This window comes from Accipiter gentilis, chromosome 17 (genome assembly GCF_929443795.1).
Source record: "Accipiter gentilis chromosome 17, bAccGen1.1, whole genome shotgun sequence".
In the NCBI taxonomy this organism is placed as follows: domain Eukaryota; kingdom Metazoa; phylum Chordata; class Aves; order Accipitriformes; family Accipitridae; genus Astur; species Astur gentilis.
Genome location: NC_064896.1, coordinates 25,006,555 through 25,025,688, shown reverse-complemented (window position 1 = coordinate 25,025,688; position 19,134 = coordinate 25,006,555). Strand labels below are relative to the sequence as shown.

The 19,134-nt window shown below is 36.6% G+C and overlaps 1 protein-coding gene across 1 annotated transcript in view; it reads left to right on the top strand.

Annotated features, from left to right (window-relative positions):
- SLC17A6 (solute carrier family 17 member 6) overlaps positions 1-13,062 on the top strand; it is a 33,984-nt gene extending 20,922 nt beyond the window's left edge. Inside the window, exons 4-12 of the mRNA XM_049820231.1 lie at positions 507-621; positions 2,497-2,584; positions 2,687-2,773; positions 3,692-3,834; positions 5,769-5,918; positions 8,091-8,223; positions 8,923-9,033; positions 10,469-10,596; positions 10,959-13,062. Coding sequence (XP_049676188.1) covers positions 507-621; positions 2,497-2,584; positions 2,687-2,773; positions 3,692-3,834; positions 5,769-5,918; positions 8,091-8,223; positions 8,923-9,033; positions 10,469-10,596; positions 10,959-11,291 — 1,288 coding nt within the window. The 3' untranslated portion in view covers positions 11,292-13,062. The remainder of the gene's footprint in view (positions 1-506; positions 622-2,496; positions 2,585-2,686; positions 2,774-3,691; positions 3,835-5,768; positions 5,919-8,090; positions 8,224-8,922; positions 9,034-10,468; positions 10,597-10,958) is intronic.
- The last annotated feature ends 6,072 nt before the right edge of the window (positions 13,063-19,134 follow it).

Here is a 19,134-nt window from a genome sequence, read left to right as displayed (position 1 = left end):
CTTCCTGCTGCTTTGGCATTTATAAAAGTGGATTCTCTTCTGCTTTATAAGTAGTGAATGCACGGAGCCACTTTCTTACAATTAAAGCACTAATGAGAATCTCTCTTTTACTTGGCCACCTGTTTTTGCAAACAATTTGGAGACCTAATTTCTCTAGAGGGTGGCAAATTCAATCAGATTTGGTTGAAATAGATATGAAAATTAACGAAAGGAAAGAGTGGGGATATATAGGGAGAGTAAGATCTATACCTATGACTGCGTAAGATGTATTTCCGCAGGAAATTATGCTAAAGAGATGTCTATGTCCATGTTTGGTGTGGGTCTTATCAGACAGGTTATTACACTAGATGGAAGTAGACACTAATCCAGTCCAGCAGTGAGTATATTGCCTACACAGAGAACAAATGTTTAAATACATCTGTATTGATATGTGAGCATATGTGGAATAGGTCAATTGGAACAACACTTAAGTTACTTCCTTTCCTTTTTTTTTCCCACCTTTGCAGAGTATTTGGTGCTGCTATACTGCTGACATCCTCCCTCAACATGTTAATACCATCTGCAGCCAGGGTGCACTATGGGTGTGTCATCTTTGTTAGGATCTTGCAGGGCCTTGTAGAGGTACGGAAAAATTATAAAATAACCAGTAAATGTGATAGACGTTTGTTAGCCTTTAATTTGCAATTGTACCTTCTGGGGGAAAATAAAAATTGCTTTCGGTTTATTACTGATTTTCAGCATAACAGATTTCAGTGTATGAATTACAGCTATTTGATTTTCCTTCACCTATAAAATTGCGTAGCAAAGTCTTCTCTTGCTAAGAAGCCAGTATGATATGTATTTAACATTGAAGTTTCACTGAAATCCTGTACTGCATAGGGTTTGTACTGGTGCTATTCTCAACACTTATTTGCTGTCCAGCCTCACAGATGAAATCTATGCTAAAGAATTAAGCTTCTGTCGTAAGCCCTGACCATGCCCTTGTTGGAATGAATGAGAGATTTACCATAATTTAAAAAAGAAAAAAAGTTGAGCCTGCCTTCTAAATTTATTTGTGTGTTTCTTTACTGAAAGACAGATTTGTAGGCCTGTGACTGCTGGTTCTTTGTTCCTCAGGGCTACACACTTCTGTTGCATGAGCTGATTTTAACTTGTGCACTTTATTGTATAAAAAGACTCCAAAAGAGGGTGCAGAATATACCTGAAAGTTAGATAATGGTCAATCAAGTTCTTAAAGTATATGTGTATAAATCTGGATCCATTCCTGAAAAGTGATCTGCATGTACAGAGGCGTGCTGGACTGCAAAGAGGAGAGGAACGGAAGCAAGTGGGTAATTAAAAAATGAAATACCTATTTTATGCCCACTCATTTCTGTGATACTGTTCAAAGGAATTGTGAATGCAAGACATCTCAAACAGGACCGTCGGAAGAAAGTTTACAATAAACCCTGACAATTTTAAGATTACGTCTTTGTATTTTTTTGAAAAATTGACAAAAAGAGTGAAATGAACATGAAATTGGTTATTGGATCTTCTTTCAAAATGGAAGAATGTATTTTACAACCTTTTGCATATTGAGACCAATAATCTCAACCTTTATGAAAACCTCAATATTTGCAAAAAGTTACTATTTTTTTCTACTTTTTTTTGTAGGAAGAAAACCATCATATTAAGAGAAAAGTGACTCTATATAACTATGCATACATCATAATAATGCTTAAGTAGGAATTTTGTGGGAAATTACTGTACATTTCATATTACATTTTCTAAAATTTCAACACTGCAGAATGTAATTTTTTTTCTTTTTTTTTTTTTCTTTTTTTTTTTCAGTTTTTCTATTAGTAAGTTAAAGGCTGGTTTTGAAGAGACACCTAAAAAGTAACTGGTTTAAAATCAAACCAACTAATATCATTCCACTATTTGCTTTAAGTGCTTAAGAAGGTTCATTAAAGACAAAGATAGTAAAAAACTTCTCTCTTAACATTATATTTTTAAGCTCTTATTGATCTTGTTTTCTAGTTTTAGAGCAGTGGAACAGTAATCTGAATTTCCTAAATGATACTTTAAATGTTAGATTTAAAAAAAAAAGTTAGAAAGCCACCAAAACTGAGGGTTGGAGAAATCAGCCCAGCGATAGAAAGACTCCAGAGGGTCTGTGTTTTCATTCTTCCTTTGACTCTGTACTTATGCATTAAGATTCTTTCTTTCTAATTCTTTGCAATTCTTTCCTGAAAGGGAGAGGGGGAGTAAAAGGAAATAATTATGTTCTATATCTGTTTCATAAGGCCTCTTTAACAATTTGGAGTGATATACAAACCCCATTTCATCTTCAATACAAGTTGAAGTTTTTCTATGGCTATGCTGAGCCTTGACTCTAGAAATGCAAAGCATTCTTAACTTCTTGTTTGTAGCAATTAAAACAAAAAGTATGATGCAAAGACAATGAACTGAGTGATTGATCAGCATTAGCTAACTTGTGGCACACCCATTCCCCAGGGGGTCACCTACCCTGCCTGCCACGGTATTTGGAGCAAGTGGGCCCCCCCATTAGAAAGAAGTAGGTTAGCAACCACTTCCTTTTGTGGTAAGTAACCTTCTATTTTTGTCTTTCTTTCATTTGTAATAGTAAAAGTATTTTGAGACCGATTTTTCCTCCCTTTTCATCCGCACGTGTCTTGTTTTGTAGGTTCCTATGCAGGAGCTGTTATTGCAATGCCTTTAGCTGGAATTTTAGTGCAATATACTGGGTGGTCTTCTGTGTTCTATGTGTATGGTATGCATTTTTGCTCATTTCACTCCAATAATGTATGACCTGCCTCTGCCCTTTCTAAAAGTGTAAAAGCTACTGTTAAGAAGCCAAGAAAAAGAGAAGTGGGTCTGTAGAGCTAAAAATACAGTCTAGAGAAAAGGACAAAGAAAGAATAGAATTTAAAGGAGACAGTAGGAAAGCAACATTATTAAATAAGAAGAGAAGCTAGTTCATGGTGAAATGTTCATCACTTCTAGCACGAGTAGTGCAAACTGCTATGCAGATCTATAGCATCTCAGATCATGTAACATCGCTCTTTCATTTATACAACTGTAAGTTTAGAGTACCTGCCCTGACTAAGATGTCCTGATTTTTATCTGAAGAACTACATAACTTCATCCACACTGTTTGTGTTACCTTAACTTACACTGATGGAAAAAAAATGTCCCAAAGGAGTTCATTCTGCAGTGTAAAATTGTTGTGAATTAGGGGAAAACCTTATAGATATTTAATAAACTAGTCATGAAGTGCATTGCTATGTTGAAAACAATGCCACAATCTTGTATTTTGCAGGCAAAAAATTAGTGCAGTAATCAAACAGCAGCACTTTAAAGCAGAATGGAACTTCATTTATAGTCTGGTGAAATGAAATGGAAGCTGTTTCATTGCATTGCTTTGTACAAATTGATGCTAAAATATTAGTGAATATGCACTTACAGTGAAATCATTCTGTAAATGAAACAGAGAAGATTTCAATGTGGTCCAGCTCTGCATGTATTTTGCACAAATCTTGTTTGCAGGATCTGAGTCTCTGTTAGAATGACTCAGTAGAAGAGCAGTAACAACAATTGCCATTTAAATTTGTTATAATTATTCACAGATTTTTTCATTGTTTGCTGCTTTACTATGCATCTTTTAAAAGTCTTTCTTTCCATTCCAAAGGGAGCTTTGGTATAGTCTGGTACATGTTTTGGCTTTTGGTTTCATATGAGAGTCCTGCAAAGCATCCAACGATCACAGATGAAGAAAGGAGATACATAGAAGAAAGCATTGGAGAGAGTGCCAACCTCCTAGGTGCAATGGAAGTAAGAATATTGCTTATACACGTTTCCTATGAGATAGTAATAAATCACCCAAAAAACCAAACAGAAACAACAACAACAAAAAAATCAAACATCCTTCTCTTTTAAGAGAGAAAAGCAAGTTTCAAACAATTAAATGGTTTTGGGGTTGTAGTACCTCGAGTTCAAGTGGTTAATTCATTTCCTAGAAAATCCCTTCTGGAAGGTTTTCCTCTTCCTAAAAGTAAGCTGGGGGAAAAGCATTACTCAGTGTGTCTTGAGGTCCTCGGAACATCAGCAAAAAAGCAAATCCTGACTATTCTGTTTAATTTGCAATGAAGACTGTAAGTTGCAACAGAGCATGCTAGGAGAGTCATAGGAACCTTCCCCATTATTGTGGTAACTTTGCTGGAAACATGCTATCAGGCCTCTCATAATCTGACTTAGTTCTGTGCTGGATTAGTTCTCAAGAACTTCTGAAAAACTATGAACTCATAGAATTATCTAGCCACTTAATATTCCCCTCATGCTAAATAATAATTTTCTTACTTCTCTTAGTATTGAAAAGCTTTAAAGAAACTATGACCCTGCTTACTAACTCAAGAAAGTAAAAAGTTTTGGTTCTTAAGCCTCACTTTGACTGCTCAGATTTTTACACCATCCATTCCCGGTAGACCCTCACTACCACTCTTCATTATGTTTTCTAATTGGTCAGAACATTGGTTCTTGACTGAACTCAGGAATAAACCATTTTTCTCTTAGTAAAAAACCTTTGATACAGATTAAATAGGGAACTGGAAATATTACAGAGTCCTTTCTTTGATAGCTGACATTTTTAGGTGTTCTTGAAGAAGTGTCTGGGTGGATATCCAATAGCATTCAGCAGGGTTCATGGTTTCTTATACCTACAAGGGCTTTTGAAAATCTGACATGAAATGAGATACTGCGAAGGATGTCCATATAATTCTTACTTGGGTTGGATAATTTCTGTCTATTTTTTATTGTTGCTTTTTAATTAAACATTTTTTTTAAGCGATTAGTTAGTATCAATAGTTCAGTTGCTTCTAAAATATTTAGGCTGAAATTCTTCCCATAGTACCAAGTTAGCTTTTCTGGCTGGCTTCTCATTAATTAAGTCACTCTTAATCTTTAGCTCTTACTTAAGTGTAATTTATTAGGTATACAAGGTACTGCATAGATCCATCTAGGAGCTGTTTTGCTTTGAAGAAAAGTCAGTATTCAATTCAACAGTAGACCAAATCCAGCCTGAAACCTTGCTGAAGCAATTTTCAAACACTCATCTGGGTCTGGATGCTGTATTTGGATCAACACAGATGGGCAGAACCCTGGGCTCATGGAGAGGTGCTGGGACTCAGCAGGACTGAAGTTCTGTCCATCTGTCTTTTTTTTTTTTTTCATTATGAAATTAATTTTAAAAATACAATAAAACAAACAAACAAAAAAACAACTGACCAAGCAGTTTGAGCTGAGGTTTGATAAAAAAAATTATTCAGAATGCTGGGATTAAGATTTATGTGCTAAAATTCTTAAAATAAATCTGGATGAAATTGTGTACTTAGAGTGTAAATCTGACTGTTGCCTTAGATAGAACAGCATTGTCCTTTAAAGTAAAATTATCATTTTGGACTTAGTATGTTCATGTTTACATGACTGAGATAATGGCACTTGTACGAGAGTGTTTTGACACAGCTAAGTATCACTGTTTCTCCACTTGTGCATTTTGTAGTAATTTTTATTTGCATGTGTTTTTAAATTAAATCTTGATCACCCAAGCGTGGATGCATGTATTTTATGATAATTGAAGTCATTGGAATTCAGATAAAGCTGTGTATATATGAGCTTGTTGGAGTACAGGTAAAAATAACAGGTAGGAAAGGGGCAGATAAGTAGTTGATAATGATCAAAATGGTGACTGGATCCCCCTTTCTATGTTTCAGAAATACAAAACTCCATGGAGAAAATTTTTTACATCTATGCCAGTCTATGCAATAATTGTTGCAAACTTCTGTAGAAGCTGGACTTTTTACTTGCTGCTTATTAGTCAGCCTGCTTACTTTGAGGAAGTGTTTGGATTTGAAATAAGCAAGGTATGTAAAAATAATGTAAAGCTTTTATCTTAGCTAAATAAATATCAGAGCTACATTTGTGGTATTTATTAGGAGCAGAAAAGTGTTCTGCACCTTTATCATGGCATTAGAAGGCTTAAATCGTATCCCTCCCAGTTACTGTTTCCTTGACCAGCACATATAAGTGAAGTAATAACAAGGACAAAGGGTTGGATAGGGGAAGGTGAAGGTAGGATGAGATTTGATGATGATCTACGTGGGGCCATATTGTAAAAAGACTTTCAGTTAAGTGCTTGAAACCAGATCATGCTCCGTATTAGAAAGGTATTGAGAGACCCATTACGCTTCTGTCCCTGACACCCCAGGGGATGCAGGATCCCACCAAAGCTGTAAAGAAAGCACTGACAAGTGGTTCCATTTTTCCAGGTGCATTTTACAAAGCAGGACCACCTAGTTTTAGAAAGGAGAGTACAATTTATCACCTTCCTATATCCCCCTTTAATGCGGTGAGAACTGCTCCCCCTTTTTCACTTAGGAAGTGAAAGAGATGGGGGCAAAATATGAGACATAGAGATGATTCCCTAAGGGAAGGTTCCACGCAATTCATACGGATTTTGGATCAGACCTGTAAAGTAAATATAGATACAGGCACACAAGCCTTCAGAGTGTATAGTAAGCTTCCTACTAATACAAATTTCCTTCTTGTGAAAGTTAGGGGGCTTGTGCTTTTGAGAGACCTGTATTCTTTTGATCGTGTTCCATGAGGTATTGTCACCCTAAATTGTGGTGTAAGTGACAATTAGATGAGCAGCTTCCAAAGTGTTGCCGTATTATGGAGTGCTGTCAAAATCACGTAATGCCATCCTGCATTTAAGGGTGGGCTTTCATCTTTAGCTGGAGTTATTTTAAGAAGCTTTGCTATGCTTGAAACATCATCTGTTATGCATGCAATAAGACTGGTCACATCCTATAGAATTAATCTGATCATTTTGTTCTAGAAGATTTTTCTCAGAGTGTATTCAAAGAAATGCAGAGCTTTGTAATCAATGACAGCAAAATCAGTTTTTACCTGCTGTGGATATGGATGCTTATAAATGAATAGTTATCATTTAGTCAGGAACACCGCAAAGCAGTAACTGCAATACGATAATTACCTCATCGTTAATATCTGGCTTATTGGGAGAAACTTTTATTAACATGAAGCTAGCTGTCACAACATAGTTGCCACATATATAAACAGTAGGGAAATATACAGTTTCACAACTTTAACTGAAGAGTAGAGAAAACTTGTTTTCTTTTTGTTCTCATGGAGTCTGTCTGCTCTGCACACTGATGTAACTCAAAAGTCAGACATCAGGCCAGCTGATACCCTGTTCAGACAGGAATTATGCAAATAACCCCTCTGCTTAAGCACTTTTTCACATACACAATAATCATCACTCCCTACTAGAACAAAACGCCGTGTGTACTAAATCAAACTATTTGCAAGGCAGTTACGTTGACAGGAGATAGCAGGCGGCAGTGCCGTGCTCACAGACGCCCTACCCTGCTTTGAAGGAAAGGTCTTCAAATACACTATTATTTCTTGGAACAGTCATCACAAAATTACTATGTCTTACTTTGCTAGTATGTATGGCATTTTGAGTATTGTCAGTGATTATTTAGCATGTTATCTTTCACTACGTACAGAGTTTCTCAGACATATTTTTGCCCACGTGAAACTGAGGGATGGTCAGAAATCAAAGGCAAGTGGCCATTGTGCACGTGAGGATGATCCACAGGGAATCTGTCTGGATGTGTTAGGTTTACTGGGCAATGCTACACCAAAGACATCACCAACAGAAATGTAGCAATTCCGTTCAATACATTTGATCACAAATCTTCTGAAAAGGAAGGGCTATAAATCAGGGGGAAAAAAGTCATTAGCTTAAATATAAACTATGAAAACAATCTATAAACAAAAAGCATCACGACACCAGAGGTTCTTAAAAACTCTGGTTGTCCTTCATAAAATACAACGACAACTTAAGATAACCAGTTTTTTTCATTTAATAAACCAAGCTAAGATTTTTAGTTTTAACACACAGCCTGAAATTGAAGAGAAACAATTAATTAGTTGCTGAATGCTTCAGAAAATGAAGAATCAATATTTTCTTACTGTTTATACTCTGCTAATTCTAATGTTTATTTTAGGTGGGTATCTTGTCTGCTGTGCCACATTTAGTGATGACAATTATTGTTCCTATTGGGGGACAAATTGCAGACTTTTTAAGAAGCAGGCAGATTCTTTCCACCACTACTGTGAGAAAGATAATGAACTGTGGAGGTAAGTCCTCTTTTTCTATTAAAAAGCTTCTTGTACAGATTCAATGTCCATATAGTACACCGTATAGAGCAAACAAACGAACTGCATGGGTTTATGTACTTATGAAGCAATACATTGTACATTTTTTGTGTATTACAGATGTGGTTACTAAATAAAAGTAAACACAGTTGTTCTTGTTCCCAGTTTCAACATAGATGTTTGGTATTTGAAAAAGCTTTTTGACTGTTAAAGAAACAGATGAGCTTTGGGGGGTAATTTGCCTATCCTTAGCTACTTACTGCATCTTAGCTCCTCATCTAAACAGCCTCCGCACTAAGAGAGCCCAAACAACTACCTGAGATTACATATCTGACTTCTGGGCTGAATCCTGGCTGTGATGAGGGCTGCAAAATTCATAAGCGAGCTAAGTGTATATTCCCATTAGGGTTGGCTGGAATGACCCAACCAAATCGCAAGTATTTCTTTTCATCTTAAAACTGACAGGGAGTAGCAGTAAATTAGCATACAAAGAATAAAATAAGGATTATTTGAGGCAGCAAGAACGTGTGGGTTTTAAGGATGAAAGAAATATCTGATTATATTCCACTCTGAGGTGATGTTTTGCCTCTGTCTTCCTATGAAATATCGCCATATCCTAAGGTGTGCAATATTTGAGAGGAAATTAAATCTGATGCCCGGTTTTTTTTATGATTTCCCCAGGTTTTGGTATGGAAGCAACTCTTCTTCTCGTGGTGGGATATTCTCACAGTAAAGGAGTGGCTATTTCATTCTTAGTGCTTGCGGTAGGCTTTAGTGGATTCGCCATATCTGGTAAGATTATATTACCATTATTAGTAGATTATTTTCTCTTAAGAGATAGAACACCTCATTTGGTTTTTATTCATTGACAGTGATTTAAGCAAACCTCAGAATTCCAAGTGACGTTATTTATGATCATTAGAGAGGAAAGCACAATCAGTACCACATCTTTTATATTAGATTATTTTTGTTCAAATACTTCAATCTTTTCCATATTAATTGCAGCAGATTAGACTTTCTTTGCAGTGAGGTGCTAATGTACGCCGCAGATTTTTCTTGAAATCAAATGTATGACACAAACGGACTGGCATTATACAATGATACCTAAATGTACATGTCTTTGTTTAAATACAGGCCCTTTACTATTTTTCTCCACTTTATATTAATTAATGCTTTATTGGTGTTGCATTCTTTTATTACTTTGGGGCCTAATTACTAGCAATTTTTTTCTGATTTAAAATTCAGCTCTTCCCCTTTCCTGCTGATATATTACCCTTTTGCCTCTCTCTTTCCCAAACACAAGTCACCTGGCCTTCCCTTGTTTTCCCACTGTGATCTAAGTATCCTCTCCCATGCTGGTTCCTTATGTCTAAAACAGGCTCTCTTTTCTTTTGTGCCAAATATCTAAACTCTCCATAATCAAATCTGTCCTCAATCCCATGTATTCTGCAAGGTATCATGCCTGTTTTGTACAACTTGAAAAGTGTACTGCACTTTCTTTAACAGTTATCCATATTCTACTGCCTGCCTTTCCCCTTTTATTGCATTTCTGTATCCAAAGATTTGGTTTCTGTTTTCACTTACTTACATGCTTCTTTTGGGGACAATGAGTTCTGTCACTTCAGAGAAGCATGGGTTTTTTCTAAGATTATTTAAATAGTTACTGCATAAATTTCAATGGAATTAAGCTGCTGGAAATGCAAGAGAACAAACAAGTACTTATAAAAATAATAAATCATTTATAGATACTGTCTTTTTATTCCCTTCATTTTACCACTCAAGAACAGAAGGGAACTCCCTCCTGTTAGTCTGTGTAACAGAAAGAAAAATGTGGGCAATAGAAAAGTGGTACAAGCTGGAAGAAGAAATGACACGTTATATACAGCATGAAATGGTCATGAATGATGCTGCAAAATGTGAACTTTCTCCCTGCCTAAGTATATTCTGGGTTCTCTACTCCACACAGCCACTACTGGGATTTTTTTAAAAACTGCAATTTTGGGAAGAAAATGCATTTGGCATCCTTTTATAATATATTTTTTAAAGAAAATGAAACCCTAGAGTCCCTCTAGGAATATTTAACCATTATAAGCCTTTTAGAGAAAAAGAAATGCAATTAAACAGCCCAAATATGTCATAGTAAACTTGTCAAGTGATAGCATTACTTTTCAGAACTGAAGTAATGCTCTGCTTTTCGTACGGATGTTTGTTGACCTTTGTATTCCAGGATTCAATGTCAACCATTTAGACATTGCCCCGAGGTATGCCAGCATCTTAATGGGGATTTCTAATGGAGTCGGGACCTTGTCTGGAATGGTTTGCCCTATAATTGTCGGAGCAATGACAAAGAACAAGGTAAATGGCAATACAGTTTTCAAATCTTCCGGTTTAATACTATTGGTTTCAAGAAAAAGACCTTTCCATAGTACAACTTGCCATGATATCCATATTAGAGTCTGGGGACCCCCAGGGGACAGCATCTAGGAACTTGCAAATTTGAAGCGTGCTTTGGTATATGCTCACCGGGTCAATGCTTTTGCAGGCTAATAAATAGTGATTTTTCAAAGAAAGATGGATATAAATAACTGGAAACTGGACACTTAAATGTTTTAGGTGTGCTGCCCACCACAGCCTCAGTCCCTAATTTAAATCTTTCAGCTCAGAAGAGTCAGATAAGTCTATGTACTGGTCTGATTTAGCAAATTTCTTCTTTACAGACACGTGAAGAGTGGCAGTATGTCTTCCTCATTGCTGCTTTAGTTCATTATGGAGGTGTTATCTTCTATGGCATATTTGCTTCAGGAGAGAAACAACCCTGGGCAGACCCTGAACAGACAAGTGAAGAGAAATGTGGTTTTATTCACGAAGATGAACTTGCTGAAGAGACAGGGGACATTACTCAGAATTATGTAAATTATGGTACCACCAAGTCTTATGGTGCTACAACCCAGGTCAACGGTGGTTGGCCTAATGGTTGGGAGAAAAAAGAGGAATTTGTACAAGAGGAAGTACAAGACTCATACAACTACAAGGAAGGAGATTATTCATAACAAACCTAAATATTGGGTATATTTTGTAGTGTTTGTGATTAAATTCATTGTGATTGTTTGCACACAGAAATAAAATGTGGTATAAACATGTAAACACATATCAAACAGGAAGGTCTTACTGTAAAAAAAAATACATCAAAGTGCAATCTGTATGAGTTGTGACATGTCATCACTTTCATTAGGTTATATTTGTTCTATAAACATTAGAGTTTTAAGGGTTTACTGGTCAAAACTATAGAGGCAATTAGATACTTAAGGTATACAAGAGCTAAAACTCATAACTAAGGATTAAAGCACAACTAAGCAACCAAGTTGGCACATCTAATGCTCTTTCTAGAAAGCCAAAATTACTTGATCATTAAAAATGCACTTATATATTTGTTACACTGTATTGAAAGAGATTGTGTTAAATACACACGTTTACTCAGTGCAATGTAGGAATTGTGTGTTTAGTCTAAGACAGGAGCTTTCTTAAAGGAGAAAGGTTGAGTCCTAGGCATTTACAGAGGATTGATCCAGTTCCTTTAATGGCAATTGTATCAAACCTAAAGAACAAATAGGACATATTGTATGTTTATCGTGATTACATGCTGCAGGCTACTCTGTGATGAATAAAGGAATTATTTAGGAGTTTTATACTGAATATTTGGGCACAAATTCTTATTTCTATTCTTTACAGAATCTTATGAAATTATAGGCATTGTCATGTTCTTCCCTGCATTTATCAACTAAAATAAAAACAATATATAATGCTGTCTGACTTTTCATGCAGACTGTCAAATCCCTTTATCCAAAACCAAGCTTTGTTATTCTGTTCTTTGCAGTATATTCCAACTTTGTACTGGTGTCTTTAGAGAGAAAAAACCAATATAACCTAGAAGAAGATATAGTCTTTTACAAAATTCCAAAGAGAAATTTACTATGAGCAAGTAGCCCTATGAAAAAGGATGTATTTGTTTTGCAGAATATTTTGAAGCCAATAGAAGAAACAGAGAATAATTTAACCCTTATTCTTCCCTTAATAGCTTTCATATTTTTACACATCGTGCCACAGTTGTATACATAGATATAAGTTTATTGAAGATACTGTAATTATAGAAAATGTTGCTATTTTAGAAATCCCTGAAATAAAAAATGTATTTGTCTTTCGGTTAAACCTAATAATAAAGGACACTGAATATGAGTAACATATAAACTCACAATAAACCAAAGTGGTAAATAACTAGTGTTGGGTTGAAAGAAGCCAACAAGCATCACGCTTGACTTTTTAGCATAACTCAACAGTGACTGCAACATTAGTGTACCAAGCAATAAGTGCAATGCATTATGAAGTGCATAATCTTCTAGACTATATATTAACCTTCATTTAGCTTGTTGTATATATTTGGGGTTGTTGGGATTAAACCAAACTGAACCAACTGAATTTAGCAACACCAGACCACTTCTTAATACTCTAAAATGACAACAATGATCCATTTCTTAATTCAATCAAATGATTATTATTGTATGTAATAATCCATTCTGGATTCTTGGTCTGTTCATTGTATCGTGCTAGTGATTGGAAACCCTGCTACCGCAATATACAACTTGAGGATTGTTTCTTCTCCTTTTTTTTAATGCAAATCATACCTTGACCTTAAGAAAAAAGTATTTTGCTTTGTGCCTCAAAGTGATGTAAAATGTGACCATAGCTTTTGCTGTGTTTAATGAAAAAGATGTGGACTGTGTCACTTTTGTTGCTGCAAAAAGTGTTAATAAAATGCTCTATTTATCCTTTTATATAAAAAAGGACCATTGCAGTTTCTTGTCATTGTTTTTTCGATACGCTTTAATATAGAGGACTAAAATTGTAGTCACTGCAGAACAAATCCTGCTATCGATACGGAGGTAATACCTTATGTCCCATCCGGGAGCTATGCCGAATACCCAGCGTCCCGCATTGTCTACTCTCACCTCTGGCCATGCAGAGGTGTGTGGTGGGAGAGGCACCTAACTCCAGATTGTTATTCCTCCTCTCATAAGGATGGTTGGAGGAGGTGTGGAAAAGAAAGGAACAGGAGGACCGGTGTGCCAGCCAATGAAGCGAAACTGGGAAAGACAAGCTAATCTCTGTTAGCTAAAGAGCTGGCGTGGATCAGCATCCTCTAAAGAAAATGAAAAGCATCACAGACTGCCGTTCTTGGACTTTGCTCCCTTTCTTGCTCCTGGAACAGGACTCCTTAGCCGAAACATAATGTTACTTTCCGTCCATCTTTAGATAGGCCCGACAGGAATCAGTAAATTTAAGAAATCCTCTATTAAAAGTAAGTCTTTTTCTAATAAAATTTTTACTTTTCAGTAATTTTTTTGCACCAAGCAGAAGAATGTAGAAACATCAAACTGAACAGAAGGCTGAAAAACACTAGACAGAACAGTAATGTGCTCAGCATTTCTCACCAATAGGCTAGTTGTCATGAGATGCTGAGTCAGGTAACACACAAAGTTCCTGCTAATTGTTTTGATGGACTCGTGTGATGTTGCCATGGAAGCTTCCTGAAAGATTCAAAAGTGGGATAAATAGGGGCTGTAAAAGTGCTGTTGCATTTCTCATGGTAAGCGGACAGCTCAGAAAATGAAAACTAATTAACAAAATTAAAATAAATTCTTCTTAGTTTTCAGTCTAATCTTACAGGGTCTCTATCTTTTGGAATTGTTTCAGTAATCTCCTATCTTTAAGTACAGGTAGTTTTTTTCTTTTCTTATTAGCTTGACACCTTTTAATTACTTAGAACAAAGGAGATGATACTTTAATTCAGGCACTAGACACTGCACTCTTCAGCCATGCACTACCTGGTGGGAACTCAAAAATTGCCTTTAAATGCTACAATACTAAAAGATCCTCCACATTGCCTTTCCAGCTCTCTGCTTCTGTTTTGACTCCTTTACTTCCTCTTTAAATGGCCGTGAGAAGAATCTGTCCTTCAGGGAAGGAAGAGGAGCGCAGCAGGTTTTAAGATTTTTGCTTCTTCACAGACCCCTATTCATAGAGAAATACAAGAACCAATCATCAGAAATACGGCTGAGAAAGAAGAAGGGGAAATGGACAAAATAATTGGGTTCTTGCAAAGGATGATTAAGTGAAGACAAGCAGCAGCAGCTGGATCTGTTTTACAGAAAAGGAGAATTGAGGGGACATGACCCTTCATCTAAACTCCTTTATTTCTTCTCGGTAAATACATTTATGTTTCTCCCTTGCTACTTCATTTTTATAAAGCAGCATTGCTAAAATATACCTCTTCAGCCTCTTCTGAACTGTACCCTCTGTGCCCAGAGATTTCTCTTTTACACTCAAAGACTAGCTCTACAGACACATTGCACTCCTGTGGTGCAGTGTTCCTCTTTTGAAACTCTAGCAGCTCCAATCATCCCCCTTTATCAATCAGACTGTGTTCACAGTCGCTTGGTTATTTTGTCCTGTCACCTGTTTCCATTCCGTTCCCCTATCTGGTACTCTCTGCTCACTTACTATGTTGAAAAAAAAGGAAAGGAATTAGTACTCACATTTTGATTTATCAGTTAGTTATCTTCTCAGTGTAGAACAATAAGTAAAAGGAAGGGTCAGAATCCAGGCTCCGTTAAAATTGTTAGAAAAGCTTTAAGTTTAGATGGGCTAGAATATCACCTCAAATGTTCACCTTTGAGTCCTCAAATGATTTCATATAGATAGTATCACTCAATCATCAGTGACAATTTTTAAAATATTTGAATCTGCATTGGTCAAATCCCTTCTGTTAACACATACTCTTTGTTGCAGAGATAAAGCTATCATAAAGTGCTCTTTGCTTTCAGAAGTGATCATGAAATTCAATGGACCAAATTTCATAAAAACACTTTTCTATGGGGGAAAAGAAAGCCTCAAGGTAAAGGTTGAATAACAGTGACAAAAGAATATCTGCAAATATGAATGAAGTCCTCTTTCAGCATGAAGCTAGGAATGGGAATGAATGTGGAAGTCAGAATAAATGTCACAGTTCAAAGCCGTACTGTTAGAAAGATAACATCACAGTCTTAGTTGCTGCCTCTGAAAGATGAAATGTTTTGTTCCTTTCAGGATAAGCCGTGAAGGAGTTTGAAGGCTAGTCTAAGTCTAGATTAGCTACTTAACAGCAGCTGCTTTTGTACTTATTTTTAATTTGTCTGTGGTTTTTGCTTGAATAATTTTCATTGCACTGGGAGATTTAAGAGTAAATAATCAAAGGATCTAGAACTACAGTCAGATCTTTTAATTAGATATCTATGTATATTCTGTCTGACCCAGCTAATTTGTCTGATGTTGCTATTCTAGCTTTGCTTAACACTTGTTCACTCTGTTGTAATGGAAAGCACGGCAAAGAATGACATGTACTATACATTTACATATATACAACTACTGAAGCCTGTGTGCTTAGTTATACTGAGGTAACGTGCTTAGACAGTATCTTCCGTGTTTGAGAATTAATGTTACAAAATGATTGTTGGAAAATGCCTCCTTGGTAAGGCTTTTAACATTAGAAGCATATAATCCTTGCAATTTTTGCTTTAGGTGAAGCCACATTCTCTCAAATGCCATGGGCGAGGCATTAGTAAACAATCCAAAATAAGATTTTGAGTGACAGTCCAACCTCTGCCAGGCTCTTATCTATAAGAAAGTGAGTAGAGAATAAGTATGAAAAGCAGATGTAATGTCAAACATAAAGTAAAAGGATAAATTAGAAATTACAGGAAATAAAGTGTAGGAAATCTAAGGAAAAGCTTATAGAATAGCTGCCAAATTTCCTAACTTTTGCTCATGGCAGTAGTGAGAAGAAAAAAACCTGAATATGAAGTCCTAAATATCTCGTCCACCCTATCTTGAGTCTAAGGTATGACCAAAGGTTGGCTCAGAAGCTGATTACCATGTTCTGGCTGTACCCTACCTTATCCTAACATGGTTTCTAACACATTTCTCTGTCAGGGCCATGAGGCCTTAACTGCCCTGAGCATCCTGCCCTGGGACACCCCAGGAGCCCCATTGCAGCTCAGGTCTGGGCTTCCCTCTCTCTGTCCTGTCTCCTGAACAGAAGTTGGATCCGTGTTGTGTCCTTGCCTCCAGTCCTGCCTCCGGCCCACCTCCTCTTGCTCCTGAGAGGGCTCTGTGGATGGACCCTGGCCCTGATTCATTCCTTGCTGTCTCTGGGACTGTCGGTGGAGCCAGTAGTACCCTGCTGGTATTAGCTGGGGCACCCTCGGCTCGTGGCTCATTTCCCTAGGGAGCTGCCCTTATCGCTCCTCCTGCTCCCTGCCGGACGCTTCCCATGTTGCGCTGGGGAAAGTCCAAAGAGGCTTATTAAACGTCACGTGTGGTCAATTCACAATCCTGAGATTAATCTTTACACTACTTCTGGCTGGGCACTGTCGCAGGATGGCATACTGTCGGCTCACAGAAGTATGCAAGAAAATGATGTTCTTGATCTTTGCACTAACCAGGGTCAGCAGTTAAAACTGACGGTTTGCAAAACTGGCGATCAAGGCATTATGAAGAGTAACACAACCTTGTAGGACTGACAAGGAGTTGATGACGAGGTGTTGCTCGTACCCTGAGGATCAAATGGCAGCTTCTGTTCACAAAGAATAGTGAATGAGATGAACATTTGACATGGACAAACAGTACAGCTATATTTGGTTTAGCAAGATCCCAATTCATACTAAGTAGTACGAATTCATTCACATCTACTCTGGCTGCAACACCTTCAACGCTCAATATATAACTTATACATGTGCAAATTTACTTCCTCTACTGCTTTTCTTTCAGAAAATACAGACATTACACGTCATTAGCAAGCTAACAAAATAAACTGGTTAACTTAATCAGCAACAGGAAGAATTTTATTTCAAATGGTGAACATATCTTATACGAGAAAGATAGCAGCTGCCCACAAAAAAGATGATTATTAAAATTAATCCAATTGTAAAACTTCACTTAAAATGAACCATGAACCATGTTCGAGTATTCTTCTAGGTTTGCATATACATACACATACATGTACATACAATATGCATATATATGTACATAATATACAGATATTTGGAGCAGTAATAGGAGAGAAATCTTAGTGTACGCAGAAAGATTTTAGTTCTTTTTTGACCTCATCAAAATCCTAATGAATCCTCAGCAAGTTCAAGTAGTGCTTATATAAGTCTCCTCTAAAAACCATTACAACCTACGATAAACATGGGCATCAGCAACAAGTAACAAAAATTTTAAATCACACATAAGAAGTTTGGTTGGTTTTGTTCTCTCTAAGAAGATCTTGCAGTCTGTTAGCTTCAGGGAACTTTAGAACAGCAACCTAAAAAGGTCCGTAAAACTGGATGGGTATATTGGCAGGAAACACTTGGTGTTGTATTGCTTATCTTGACACTTCCACCATTACATTTTGCAGGTCACAAATGTAGAATAATCTAGTATTTAGTTTCCCCATAGCAGGAACTTAGTATGTAGTACTTCCCTAAGTTGATCTCATTAAGGTTTATAATATTTCTAGAGGTACGAATAACCTAATAATATTCCCTAATTTAAGGGATCTCCTTGAATTCAGAATGTACTTTTTCAGAGCATCTCTGTTCTCTCTCGAAAAAGAAATATGAAGAAGAGCTTTCCTTGAAGAATGGAATTTCTTTCACTTATTCAAATGCTTGCACTCCTCCTGCCAGGGTTTCCAAGATTCCTGTGCGTCACGTTTCCTGTGCTGAAAAATCTGAATTGATTAAGTAGGACATGCACAGTAAAAATGATACCAGGAAATGTTGGAATTACTATTTCCATGCCATGCAGATGAATCGCACATGCACTGTAAAAATGTGTCAAGGTCCACAAGTTTAAATCAGTGTTCAGAAGACACAAGTGGGTGGCTGGATGTCCGGGGGTCCAGAGAGAGGAAAAAATTCCTCATATTTTGAAAAATATTTCTGTGTGATACAAGGACTCATATCTAGAAGAATCGAGATACATGTGTGGCAGCCCTACTCACTTATTTACTTCTCTCCACCTTTCTGTAGCATCTGCGAAGGCCAGCAAATCAAAGAGGAAGGTCACTATTATGCCAAAAACAGATGTGGAAAAAAAAAAAAAAAAGCAAAAATGATGTTTGGAAGCACAATATGAACTAGATAAGAAAGCATTTAAAAAATAAATGATAGCATTGTTAAAATTGGAAGATTGCCATCTAATTAGAGTTTGTCTTCTGTAATCAATTAAATGTGTCAACACTGGATAATTGCCATAGATGGCCATGAACTAAATAAGTTTGTGAGGAGGGTATGATAATTTTCTTCAAGGTGAACATCAGAACAATCAACAGAACTGCTTTCAGTTTTTATCTGGAAAGCTACGATGTTATTTTCTTTTTTGTAAATGTTGCTTTGTGGAATTAAAACTGAATCAAATACAGACAAGCTGAACCAAAGCTCAACTTTTTTCTCAGCTGTTTTTTTCTGTGCAGTTTTGTCTCACCATAGGATCAATAAAGCACAAACTGTTTACTCTGTATAGATGAGGCACCAAATTAAATGTGATGTATGAAAAGATGCTTGTCGGCATGTACAAGTCCTACACAGAAAATCACAAGGCAGCACTGTAAGGTGAAGACTGACCATCTAGCTCTACTTTAGGAGTCCTGAAGACAATGGTCCACAGTTCTTTCTTGACTGGAAGTATGATGGTATGTAATAGGATGGGGCTATGAAGAAATGGACTTTGTGAGTTAGTATTCTCCATTGCATGAACATGCAAATCTCAATTACTGTTGACATATGCCCTTTCATAATAAAAATATAATAATAATCT